General features: G+C 46.4%; 2 protein-coding genes and 1 long non-coding RNA gene across 8 annotated transcripts; 2 read left to right on the plus strand and 1 right to left on the minus strand.

The window, feature by feature from the left end:
- The first annotated feature begins 471 nt into the window (after nt 1–471).
- LOC119317539 lies at nt 472–7,228 on the plus strand. 3 transcript variants are annotated; one of them, XR_005153665.1, is made up of 5 exons: nt 472–779; nt 853–942; nt 2,602–2,732; nt 4,598–4,713; nt 6,495–7,228. It is a non-coding gene; the product is annotated as an uncharacterized LOC119317539 (long non-coding RNA). The 3 variants fall into 3 exon arrangements; XR_005153666.1 differs by lacking the exon at nt 6,495–7,228 and having other exon boundaries at nt 472–580; nt 663–779; XR_005153667.1 differs by lacking the exon at nt 6,495–7,228 and having other exon boundaries at nt 472–745.
- Nucleotides 2,425–6,169, minus strand: LOC119317538 (transcription factor EAT1-like). 4 transcript variants are annotated; one of them, XM_037592010.1, is made up of 4 exons: nt 5,660–6,169; nt 4,014–4,911; nt 2,835–3,248; nt 2,425–2,721 (listed from the first exon to the last, which is right to left on the minus strand). In XM_037592010.1, exons 2-4 carry the CDS (start codon nt 4,881–4,883, stop codon nt 2,626–2,628), a joined length of 1,380 nt encoding a protein of 459 aa, XP_037447907.1. In that variant the 5' UTR covers nt 4,884–4,911; nt 5,660–6,169; the 3' UTR covers nt 2,425–2,625. The 4 variants fall into 4 exon arrangements, with proteins under 4 accessions (XP_037447907.1, XP_037447905.1, XP_037447908.1 ...); XM_037592008.1 differs by lacking the exon at nt 5,660–6,169 and adding an exon at nt 5,122–5,649; XM_037592011.1 differs by lacking the exon at nt 5,660–6,169 and adding an exon at nt 4,989–5,102.
- Nucleotides 7,229–7,974: 746 nt separating the features above from the next.
- Nucleotides 7,975–10,693, plus strand: LOC119317540 (cell division cycle 20.2, cofactor of APC complex-like). The gene is made up of 5 exons (XM_037592013.1): nt 7,975–8,359; nt 8,473–8,748; nt 8,855–9,124; nt 9,644–10,234; nt 10,329–10,693. Exons 1-5 carry the CDS (start codon nt 8,219–8,221, stop codon nt 10,473–10,475), a joined length of 1,425 nt encoding a protein of 474 aa, XP_037447910.1. The 5' UTR covers nt 7,975–8,218; the 3' UTR covers nt 10,476–10,693.
- The last annotated feature ends 1,877 nt before the right edge of the window (nt 10,694–12,570 follow it).

Below are 12,570 nucleotides of genomic sequence, written 5' to 3' on the forward strand. Positions count from 1 at the left end.
TATTTTTGGGAGACAGAAGTGGAGAGAAACAAGAAAAATCTTTGGTTGTTTCCATAATTAAGGGAATCATGCAAGCGAGGGAGATCATGCACTACATTTTGTTTCATAAATCAGGCAGGTGGGCCGCGGGATCGAGGGATGCGGAGCGCGGAGAATTGGCCGACGATAGCGTCTGCTTGGCAGAACATTTAATCTGAGACGTTGATCTATTTCGCTGACCATTGGCATAATATGGACGGTAGGATATGTTTAAGTTAATTTAATTAGAAGGTCCTGATTATTCCATGTACAGTTTGTTGTGTGGTTTTAGAGGAGTTTATGTTTGCTCTTTTAATAATAGTATAGATATAGATTTAGTCCGAGACGGACAAGATTTGGTTCCCTGGGCCGTCCCATTTGTCTCGACCAGTTTTTTTTGGGGTCGCCCGTTGACTTGGCCTTGGTCACAAACGTGGTGGTTTTCACCGATTTTACTCTGCGGGCTCCGGCCCTGCCCTAAAACACGGGCGCCAAGACGCGGACGACGACTCTTTTCCGCCGCCGGCCACCGCAGTCAGTGGCAGCTGCTACCCGCGACCAAGTACGTTCTCACCGGACATTAATCCCAAGCTCATGTGAAACCATATGCCTTCTTCCTCTCCTGAAGAGTGAAGTCCTGGCAGATCCTGACCGAAAAAACCATGCTCAACCACCCCACTCTGCCGCCCCAGTTTCTCCCACCCCCGCAGCGCCGCCGATCTTGCTGGTACGGACGCAGGCAGCCCGAATCAATCCGACTGGTAATGCCAATACCACCCCCTTCCTCATCACCTGCATTACTTACGATCAGATTGCTCGATGCGTTTCATCCAGATCTCGCCGATACGCGTGCAGCGGGTGTTCCATGGGTCGGTCGGGCGAGCGATGAAGAGTGGCCCGCATTCAGATGATGGGCTCAAGGTGGTAAGTATCTAAAGCACCAGTCCCATCCCCCCTTTTAGACTCAATTTTGCAGCAAGTGTTGCAACCCAAGGCATGTGCAAGTTAATTTGTGAATGAGTAAAATGCATCATAAGTCCTAAAACTATCGGAGGTGTGTCAGTTTAGTCCTATAACTTTGAAACTGCATTTTTGGGTCCTAAAACTATTAGAGGTGTGTCAGTTTAGTCCTATAACTTCGAAACTGCACTTTTGGGTCCTAAAACTATCAAAGGTGTGTCAGTTTAGTCCTATAACTTTGAAACAGTAGTTGTGGGTCCCAAAACTATGTAAGTTTCTTCCTCTTAGGTCCTAAGCTTGCATGGTTAGCATTGACCCACCAACGTGTCACTTGGAAATGCTTGGATTGTAGCCACGTTGACCTGACCCAATGGGCCCACCAGGTAAATATGCAAAAAAAAAATAGAGCGTTGTCTCGCCTCATTCTCACGCGCTCATCTTCTCCCATGCACAGAATGCTCAGAGGCGACGGTACAGAGGCCATCAGTGGAATGATGGTTTGAGCTCCAGCGAGGAGAGTAGACCGGTCATCTCAGCCTCCCCCAACAGCAGCAGAACGACATGTCGCACAACGTCCAATTGCTACCCACCTATGGCTACTGCTAGGGTTGTGTCACTCTCGATGACCTCTGCGCCAGCTTTGCAGTTTCCGCGCACTCCTCTGTGTCGCCCGACAGCTCACCACCTATGACCATGCTCGTGCCCAAACAACAGCCTGCACGGCCAACTGTACGGCAAGGGTGTCGGGGCAACGACGATATCATCAAACAGAGAGAGAGAGAGAGAGAGAGAGAGAGAGAGAGAGAGAGAGAGAGAGAGAGAGAGAGAGAGAGAGAGAGAGAGAGAGAGGTGGGATGGCGTACTCCATCCCAATTGGCTCGGGATCTCCCCGGCGGCCTCGTCGAGGGAGAGGGATGTCGTCCTTCATGCCGACTAGCTCGGGGTCTCCCCGACGGTCACGCCAAACCTCTCAGGGAGGCTACCGTGCAGCTCATGGCCATGGAGGTGGTGGGCATGCAGGTTGCAGGACACACTGCAACGTGCAAGTGTATGTACCACTTTGGGGGATATAAACACATACAAAGGGCTCATTTGAAAAAATGCACCATGGATGGTGGCCATGCAAGATTAGGACCTCAGATGAACAAACATACATAGTTTTGAGACCCAAAACTGCAATTTTGAAGTTATGGGACTAAATATGACACACCTCCAATAGTTTTAGGACCCAAAAGTGCAGTTTCGAAGTTATAGGACTAAACTGACATACTTTCGATAGTTTTAGGACCCAAAAGTGCAGTTTGAAAGTTATAGGACTAAACTGACACACCTATGATAGTTTTAGGACTTGTGATGCATTTTACTTTTTGTGAATTCTTTCTGCTATACAATCAAAGTGGGTAGTAATGGGTATAAATAGCAGTGGGTGATAGTGCCAGAAAATGCTAAATCAGAAGCATCAGATCATTACAGCGAGTGTGCAAGACAGTTCGTGAAAAATAAAATAAAATTCAGCAGCACTCACTGAAGATAAAGTTTTTTCTAGGTCGGCTAGTTACTTCTAGTAAGCTCACACTTTGGTAATGGTAGATGCTAACATAATGGACCATTGTGGTGCACCAGTGAATCTCCGTCATGGTGGCTGAGCTAACTGAAGATATCAACAGCGAGATGCTCCATCTCCATAGCTCGGAGGAGCTTCGAAGCCAACGCACTGGCATAGACCGAGGAGCCCTCAGATATCTGCACAGTAGGTAAGAGATGTCAAGCAGAATGGTACCACCATGTGTGATAATACAGTAGAAACGGGGAAGAGGGCCAATGTGTTGCTTTGAGTAAAGAAATCTGATTGTTACCTTTGTGTTGAACATGAATATACGTTGATCTCCAATAATCCCCCCAACAACATGGATGAGTTCAAGACGAAACTCATCAATAACCTTTGCAGCACAAAGCAAAGAATTAGTCTTCTTCTTTTCAGTGAACTTGATGTTGATCTCATTACCAACTATGCGGACATCAACATGGCATTCCTTGGACCTCCTTTGTATCCATGAGCTCCTTATAGCTCCATTCAGCTGACTGTCTTGATCGTCCTTCACTTGCTGCAGCGACGAACTTTCTCCGTTGTCACGTGCTGCGTCATCCAACTTAAGCATCTTCATCCTATGTTTGGTATCGCCTTCCACCAAACTTGTCAGTTCCTTCAATGTTCTGTTCAGCTCATTGATGTATTCGATGGCATCTCCAACTATAGAGGCTCGGTCATTCTAAAGAAAAATATTGTAATAACCCATAACATCACATTCACGAGAAATACAAGAAGTGTACACAATTTAAAAAGATTTTGTCATGATTCCATTTGTCTTATTTGCCTTAGATAGCCGGAAGATACCTCTTAAGGATCAGTATGGTTGGTGATAAGGTAATGCTGTATATGTCAAATCAAATCCCATTTGATCTATGTAAGATTATTTTTCTGTTTCACAACTGTTTTATCTTCAGTGTTTCACAACTGTTTTATCTTCGGTTAAGCAAAAAGTGACAGATCCTAAAAATCTAACAATGGTAATGTATTTATGCTGCATAAACAAAGGAGTTGCATTCGAATTTGTTGTCTTTGGATACTAATGATCTATGCACATCAATTTTTCAACTAAATCCACCGAGAACTCCAGTATGCACCTACAGAAAGGTCCAGCATACACTTTCCCCAACATAACGTATGCCATCTATGTGGAACTTATATTAGGTGGACTTTGTAGCTAGGAAACTTTGTAAAAGCTTGCTGGTGATGAAAACATAAAAAAAAAATCAGGTTTGTTTTGACCTTCTAAATGCCAGTGGTAGTGGTTCTTTTTATACTGTTAGAAAATATTGTTGGCTTCATACTGAAATGGCGCCACATCTGGAAACTAATAAAAGACAGCGAATTTTGTAGAAAATTCACGTGATTAGTTGCCATTTAAGTGATTTATCAGTAACTGTGAGAACCAAAAATCATTTAAAATCTAGAGAAGATGTGTTGAACAAACCTTCGTAGGGCTTGGCAGCAGTGATCTTAAAGCCCCATATTTCACATTTATCTGCTCCCTCCTCTCTTTTTCAGTTGCAAAGTTAGCTTTTGCCTTGCCAAAGCCACCTTTCTTACTTCTTCCCAGTTTGGGACTACCAAACTGCCTCCCGTCTATCTCTTGGAGAATATTTCCTGCAGCTCCTACTACCCCCATCGTCCGATCTCTCTCATCATCACTGGAGAACAGCCCAAAACTTTGCGGAAGTGAATGATAGAGATCCTTGAATAGGTGAGATTGATTACCATTATATTGTAATGGTAGAGTTAAATCACCGAGCATCATCCCACTGTCATGAATTGCTCTTCCCAGAACATCATTGTTGATGTCCAATTGGTTGCCAGCATTCTGCCCTGGATCACCAAAGATATGTTCTGTCGAAGGGAATGCAGTAGTCATACTGTACCTTGGGATCTGTAGAAGATTTAGGAGATCAGGTGCAGTTGTGTGAGCACCATCTGGATATGATGCAGCATCATAGTCATCCATTTGTTGTTCAATTGACTGTTGACTGATGATATGATTTTGGGTACCGAACATTGCAGGAACCCAATTTGAAGTTTCTACCTGGGTCTCCTGTATCATGTGGCCGTGAAGATCCTGATCCATGTCAAATTCAGCCCGATGTTGTATATGGTTGATAGTTCGTGCAGGCTCAGAGGTAAGATTGGTTGGATTGCATATATCTTCTATGAAAAAGGAGGGACCGTGGAAGTTTCCTTGCGCAATCTCTGTACTGTCACAAATAGAGTCCAGGGAATCATGAATCAGTGATCCTGCCATGAGGATAGCATCTCTGGAACCATCAAAATAACCTCCCTCAGCAATCATTTTGTCCTCTGGTGCCTTCAGTCAAGATCTAAAACAACAAAAGTTAGTAACCAAGGAGCCTCAAAGATGTATCTTAAAGTAGTACAATTTTGGGGGAAAAGGAACCAAATGGAAGAGACGAAGCTGATGAACAAATGACACAGTAGCATGTTAGAAGCGATCAACTGAAATAGCTTGGATCTAAAATAGAGAAAATCATTGGTTCAAGCATGCATATTTAGGAAAAAGGCTACTCAACTTGAATGAAACAGACAATCTGTTTGTTAGATAGAGAAGGCTGCAGCTCGCCTTGGTCGTGTTGGTTGTTCGGAAGAAAGCAAAGACGTGGAGTTTAAGCTAGGCATCTGGTTGTCTCTTCTTTCGATGAGGAGAAGCAGTATTAGCACACTGGACGAGACATGAAGTCTCTTTGCTTCCTCAAGACCCAACAAACTCCAGTGTGTCTTTATTGGTATCATACTATAAATATTAATCTTCGTAGCTTGTGCTTCAACTACCTTAACCTCACCAGTTAATAAGCAGAGACTAATACAAAATCATGGGTAGTGACCTAAATATCCCTCGTGTTGCTGTAATTTTCTCAGAAAGTGCAAGAAATCAGAAGTTGTTGAAAGTGTTTCAACTTATAAAGCTAAAAGTAAGTTCTCTGAACAAAAGGCAGAACATTATGATCCCATTTTTCTAGGATTTTTTTTAATTCTTTAAAAGTAGGGGTGATGTGTGTCTTGACAGTAGCACTAAAAGCTTGAAGAAAAGAGATGTGAAGAGAGCATTACCAAGATTAATTCTTTCTTGCCAGATCAAATGAAGGAAATGTTGCTCAGAAACTAGTAGCTCAAAAGCATTGTTGAGAACGAGTTGGGGTGCTATGCCAATAATATGTAGGGACTAGAGAAGACTATGGTGAGAACTGGCAAGCAAAATGTAACTGGCATGTGAAGGACTGAAGGCATGGAAACAACAGTTTTTGATCTTCATGTAGAACTTATGAGCATATAACAGAACACGTCAAATAGCAATCATTTCCTAATTGTGTCTTCTAGACAGTGCAAGGGAGGTCAAACCGTCAAAGCTAAGGGCTATCATATCTTCATCATTAAGAACAGAAGACCTGAAAGATGGGAAACTCACACTCTTTGAACTTGGCATCTTTGCTGTTACTCTTCCAGCCGGAAGTTGGGAAATGCAAGTCATGCCTTCTCCATTCTTCCGTATTTTATGCATGTACCGGTACACTCCGCTAGGAGAAACAAACTGTACGACTACTTAAAAGATTGGAGAATTTAAAAGGTGAGCGTCATCCTGCATCTGAGGAGAGCTAACCGTGTTAGCACATACTCCCTCCGTCCCAAAATAAGTGTCTCAACTTTGTACTAGCTCTAGTACACAAAGTTGAGACACTTATTTTGGGACGGAGGGGGTACAATTTAATCATGCCTGTGCTTGTACATCATACATTTTTTTATCAAGAAATGTTCTTTATACAATAGGCTCATCGCTGGCGGATTATCTGGAAGCCATTGTTCTTTTCCATATAATACTTGTACTAGGAATTGGAAGCTACATCTCTTGGAACTAAATACATATGTTTTGTCTGAATTTCTTCTGCAGAAGTGCATTTAACCGAAGCATGCAACCGCTCTCAAAGTCATCTACATAACAAGACAAAGGAACTACCCTGGCTAATGCGGTAACGACATTGTGATCCTATCTTTTCATCCTTTTTGACTGATCAGGAGCCAAGAGATACAGGCACAGGAGTTCAACCTCCATGCTTTGGGTGGCTTTGTGCCTGCGAGAACTGAGCGATCTGTCAACAGAACCATGTTGGAACTTGTTCATGGTCAATCTTGTGATGGGTTGCCTGCCAACCGATGGAGATTACGGTATTATTATCTACTCCCTCCGTCCCACAATATAAGACATTTTGGCATAGCTTGCAAAAACTTCTTATATTATGGGAGGGAGGGATTAGTTGCATAATTCTCTTTCCCTTCGATGATACTGACCGACCTGAAGGAAGAGATCTCGAGTGCTATGGCAGGTCGTCGACAGATTCTTCCTTGAGCACCCCTGAGGCGTTGTACCATCGATACGACTACTCGCTGCATCGACATGAGAAGACCGTCTGGGCGGGGTTTGATCCCAGCCACTTGTTTCGGATCCGATGCTTGAAAAGCCTGTAACAAAGTTCAGGTAGAAAGAAAAACAAAAGGCCTGTAATTATTCTAGATGCTGTCATGTACTGTAACGCAAGAATATTCTTGTGAAGAAAAACATTTTCCTGTTTCTGGATTTGGGAATGGATGCCAATGCATGTGCAGGCACGAGTTAGTCATGGGCGTGCTGGTCGGGACATGTCACCGAGTTCGATTTTACTCGGTGCTCACCTTTTTCGGTGCTCACTTCTAATCTTCTGTGCACACTCAACAACACCGGAATGCCAACTTAATAGAAATAATGTTATTCAGTAAATTTCGTTAAGGGACCATGGCAAAGCGAACATTTTCATGACAATATATGCGTTGGGAGTATGTCAATTTCTTCAAGCAAACGTGGCAATTTGACAAATCCTCTACTGCCAAAATTTGCCGTGTGTTCTTGAGAAATTGTTATGTGTGTTTGAAGAACCTGCCATAAAAAAACGTTCGCAAATGCCATGCTTGGCAGGGAATGTTCGTTGGTTATTGCGGTCCAAAAAAAACGGAATGTACTAGACGATCATTCCCTAAAAAAAACTGGATGAACATTCGCAACGCGTGCTCAGAGTATATAAACTTTCTTAGTACCAACATATGATTCGCAAGCAGAGACGTCGTGGCGGAATACTGTGGTACATTTATTTGGTACCAGATTAGCCTAGCCATTTCTTTGGTAAATAATAAAATCTTGACAACTGAGTTTCATATTTTTGAGGGGAACCTTGACTGCTAAGTTTTACATCAGCTATCCTTTTTAGAAAGCCATAAATTTTTAGCCCCTCAAAAAAATTCCGGCCCAGGGAGGGAGGAAGGAAGGCCCATAGAGCCCAGTACCAAACCCTAAAACCGTGGGCAACAACGGCTCTAATCTCTTCTCCGTGGTGACTAGCCGTTGCGTCCGCCCCCGCCGCCGATCCCTACAAATACAGCTCGCGGTCAAATCCCTGAACCTCACAAGTCACCGAGCAATCCGTGGCTTTCTTCTCTCCCTCCCCCCTCTCGTGCTCGCCGCCGCCGCCTCTCTCGCTCCCGATCTGTTGATTGCTTGCTCATCCGATCGATCTGTTGATCCGCGTTTACTTCTGTGATTTCTGTTGCGATTTCTGCTGTTTGTTTCTTCTGTTTCTTCTAACCATGGACGCAGGCTCCCACTCGATCTCTTCCGGCAAGAACAGCGCCGCCGCCGTGCAGCGCCCGCCGCTCCAGGAGGCCGGCTCCCGCCCCTACATGCCACCGCTCAGCACCACCTCGCGCAACCCGGCGGCCAAGTGCTACGTAAGTCGTTTGCTCCGCCCCGAGATCCTGCGGATTCGTTCTGCGCGCGAGCTGTTCGATGGAATGCCTGACTGACATGGTGTTTTTCTCCTCTTCTCTCTCTGTGCGCGCAGGGGGACAGGTTCATCCCGGACCGGTCAGCGATGGACATGGACATGGCGCACTACCTGCTCACGGAGACCAAGAAGGACAAGGAGAACGCGGCGGCCATCGCGGCGTCCCCCTCCAAGGAGGCGTACCGGAGGCTTCTCGCGGAGAAGCTGCTCAACAACCGGACGCGGATCCTCGCCTTCAGGAACAAGCCGCCGGAGCCGGAAAACGTCTTCGCTGCCGACACGGTTTCTTCTCACCAGGCCAAGCCGGCCAAGCAGAGGCGCTACATTCCCCAGGTATGCATGCGCACGCTTGTGGTTCTACTAATGCGTTGGAGCTATAGGTGTAGTAGCATTTGGTGGTGGTGGTTACTGATGTGTGATGTCTGATTGACAATTGCAGTCTGCCGAGAGGACTCTGGATGCACCGGACCTCGTCGACGACTACTACCTCAACCTGATGGACTGGGGGAGCAGCAACGTGTTGTCCATTGCTCTGGGCGACACCATGTACTTGTGGGACGCATCCAGTGGATCAACATCTGAGCTTGTGACAGTCGAGGAGGACAATGGCCCCATCACCAGCGTCAGCTGGGCTCCTGATGGCCGCCATCTTGCTATTGGGCTCAACTCGTCTGACATTCAGCTCTGGGACACCAGCTCCAACCGCCTGGTTAGTATACACTGTCCAGCGTCAGAAAATGTTATTTATGTGTCCAAACGTGCTTGATCAGATGCTGAATTACATTCTTCTTTGTATACACTGTCCAGCATCAAAAAAATGTTATTTATGTGCCTGAATGCGCTTGATCAGATGCTGAATTACAAAATTTGGATATTCGTAGACGAAGAATAGCTAATCTGCTGAATGTGCTTGATCTGCTGAATTACATTCTTCTTTGTATACAGTTATACACTGTCCAGCATTAAAAAAATGTTTTTTATGTGCCTGAATGTGCTTGATCAGATGCTGAATTACAAAATTTGGATATTCGTAGACGAAAAATAACTAATCTTGTCTTCGGATTCTGTTCATTAATAGAATAAAAAAAATGACAAGAGACTTTTTTCCTGAAATCCCTGCAAAAGAAGAAATTCTACCTCTTTCTATAAGATCTAATGAAAATTGATAAATCCTTTAATATAATTGCTATGCTTAGTGTGTGATCGTTATTTTCTTCTTTGTATGCAGTTGAGGACTCTGAAAGGTGTGCATGAGTCAAGGGTCGGTTCGCTGGCATGGAACAACAACATCCTGACGACTGGCGGCATGGACGGTAGGATTGTGAACAACGACGTAAGGATCAGGGACCATGCCGTGCAGACGTACCAGGGGCACAGCCAGGAGGTGTGCGGGCTCAAGTGGTCAGGCTCAGGGCAGCAACTGGCGAGCGGTGGCAACGACAACCTTTTGCACATTTGGGACGTGTCGATGGCATCCTCCATGCCGTCCGCAGGCCGCAACCAGTGGCTGCACAGGCTTGAGGACCACATGGCTGCGGTGAAGGCGCTCGCATGGTGCCCATTCCAGAGCAACCTGCTGGCAACTGGCGGTGGCGGCAGCGACCGCTGCATCAAGTTCTGGAACACACACACCGGTGCATGCCTCAACTCTGTTGATACTGGGTCGCAGGTGTGCTCCCTTCTGTGGAACAAGAATGAGAGAGAGCTGCTGAGCTCACACGGATTCACCCAGAACCAGCTGACATTGTGGAAGTACCCTTCCATGGTCAAGATGGCTGAACTCACTGGCCATACCTCCCGTGTCCTCTTCATGGCACAGGTACATCTTTCTGGCCATTTTTTGTACAGATACTATCAACATGTTAACCTGTTTGTTCATTGCCTGATCATCTTGTCATGCTGTGGAATTGCAGAGTCCTGATGGTTGCACGGTAGCATCTGCTGCTGCGGACGAGACCCTCCGCTTCTGGAACGTGTTTGGCACTCCTGAGGTAACCAAGCCTGCACCCAAGGCTTCACAGTCCGGCATGTTCAGCAGCAGCTTCGCCCATATCCGATGAAGACAACAACGTGAACAATCTCTTGAACTGGATATGGTTCTATGGGCAGCTGTGTAGTGTACAGAATAATAGGCTAAATACCTGGGTATATACTGCTGATGTACTGACTTCACTGTGGATAAGGAAATATACGGATGGAGCCGCCGCAATTCGGCTCCCGGGGACGTAGGCACATTGCCGAACCTCGTTAACAAATGCCTCCTGTGTCTTTTGTTGGCCTGTGTTTCCTTTACTTTGTGTGCATTCATCTCATCCAGAAAAGGTTTAGAGGTCATGTTCTTCCAGAATCGCCCTTTGCTGAGCAGAGGGCCTTTCCGTAATTCCACTCTTCAGAAACTGAACATAAGTACACATCGTATAAGATCGATCTCATTCTCATCGTTGCTGGTTACCTGTAACTTGAGATAAGATCCATTCGTTTGATGTAAAAATTCTCTTATAACTGACCTAATTTGTTGTTTCTCTTTGGGACTCATTCGGTTGAATCTACTGAACTTGCGTTCTGAAGAAGACCATTTCAGGGTGACAGAAGTCCACCGTCCGCAATGCCGATATCGGATTAGGATCCGAATGTTTTCCAGTAACTCGTTCAAAAATTCAGACACGCCACTCTATCTTGGTCCAACTCATGATGCCGAACAGCATACAGCAGTGACCTCCTTTTAGAAGAAGGGTAATTTAATCCAACCCAAAAAGTGGTGGCAGAGAGCAGCCGGGAAGAGGACCGTGCATTTCCCCAAGACCCACGCAAGGAACAGCGCTCCCACGTGGCCGAGGTCGCACCGCCCCTTTGTCGCGTTGCGCACCGCACCCCCGGGGCAGTCCGGCTCGGCCGGCCGGCCAGCCGAGCGCCAGGCTCGCCGGTCCGCCACGACGACCGTACCAGCACCAGCACCAGCAGGCGACCGCCGAAGCAGGCGGCGGTAAACGAATAGATTCCGTGTCCCCTCCCTCTCCCCCGCCTCCCACGGCCGCGCCCGCACAGCTCACCCTCTGACCCGCTGCCGCACCGCCACCCAACAACCAGACCCCCTCGGATCCTCCTCCCCCTCCTCCTCGGCCAGCGGCGGCATGTGGCCTTTTAAACAAGTCGTACCGCCGCGGACCACGCCGCAGCATATGTTCATGTGGGGTGGGTTGGCCGGCCGCCTTGGCCCTTGGCAGCGGCGCGACGACGACGACCACCCTCTCCATCAGATCAGAGCCTCCGTTTGGTTTGCATGCAGCGCATGCGCCAGACATGCGTACCCGGCCGGCCGGCCGGAGGGAGATTTTGATTCGGCTCAACCAGAAAATATCTTGGTGTTTGTCCGTGATTGACCTGATTGGTGAGGGTCTCAGCAAAAGGAACAAAGCTAACATGGAACGATGCTCTCTGCTGCTGTTGCTAATCTGCTGATCGGCTATAGCACCGATTTTCTTTTTACAGCTGATGTGATTATATATTGTTAGGGCTATTGTTACCGCTGGCTGGAGAGCGAGGCATGTGTACGGCTACATGTGTGCTCGATTGGAAGGGAATATGGCGAAAGCACGTGCTTAGCGATGGGTGTTACGACCTCGATGGGAACAGATGAAGACTGTTGGCCGGCCGGTCTGCCTTTAAGCATACGATTCTAGTTCCAAAACCCAAACCTAAGTATGCGATTCTCGGGGGGAGGAGTTTGCTTCAAGGAGCATATAAAGCGGGAATCAGAACAAAGACAAAACCAGACGTGGGCTCCTCAAATGAGTCAAATCTATATGCTCCAAGGGGAATCTTATGCTGACCCCAATGCTGCAAGCATTTCACACCATTAGGCCATCTCCAACAGTGATCCGTAAATTTCTGCCCGCATTCATTCGTGGACAAAGGGAATAGTCCGCGAATACGGCGCGGGAGGCCATCATACAACGCTATCCGCATACATTTCAACCCGCATATGAACTAACCGGACGAAGTTCATGCAAACCGGCCGATATTCATCAAAGTTTGGATAAAAAATAGCATAAATTATCGATACATAGCATGCAAATTAAGTCTAGTACAACAATGTCTTAAATTCAACTAATTAACCGCATATCCAACTAGTTTTTCATCAACGGATCATGCCCT

This window comes from Triticum dicoccoides, chromosome 6A (assembly GCF_002162155.2).
Source record: "Triticum dicoccoides isolate Atlit2015 ecotype Zavitan chromosome 6A, WEW_v2.0, whole genome shotgun sequence".
In the NCBI taxonomy this organism is placed as follows: Eukaryota; Viridiplantae; Streptophyta; class Magnoliopsida; order Poales; family Poaceae; genus Triticum; species Triticum dicoccoides.

Excerpts from the sequence above, each read along its gene's own strand:
- LOC119317538 (XM_037592010.1), bottom strand. The coding sequence starts at position 4,883 with ATGATTGCTGAGGGAGGTTATTTTGATGGTTCCAGAGATGCTATCCTC. Across the intron at positions 3,249-4,013 it reads TGCTGCCAAGCCCTACGAAG|AATGACCGAGCCTCTATAGT; the intron begins GTTTGTTCAACA and ends ATTTTTCTTTAG. Across the intron at positions 2,722-2,834 it reads TATTCATGTTCAACACAAAG|ATATCTGAGGGCTCCTCGGT; the intron begins GTAACAATCAGA and ends CCTACTGTGCAG.
- LOC119317540 (XM_037592013.1), top strand. The coding sequence starts at position 8,219 with ATGGACGCAGGCTCCCACTCGATCTCTTCCGGCAAGAACAGCGCCGCC. Across the intron at positions 8,360-8,472 it reads ACCCGGCGGCCAAGTGCTAC|GGGGACAGGTTCATCCCGGA; the intron begins GTAAGTCGTTTG and ends CTGTGCGCGCAG. Across the intron at positions 8,749-8,854 it reads AGAGGCGCTACATTCCCCAG|TCTGCCGAGAGGACTCTGGA; the intron begins GTATGCATGCGC and ends TGACAATTGCAG.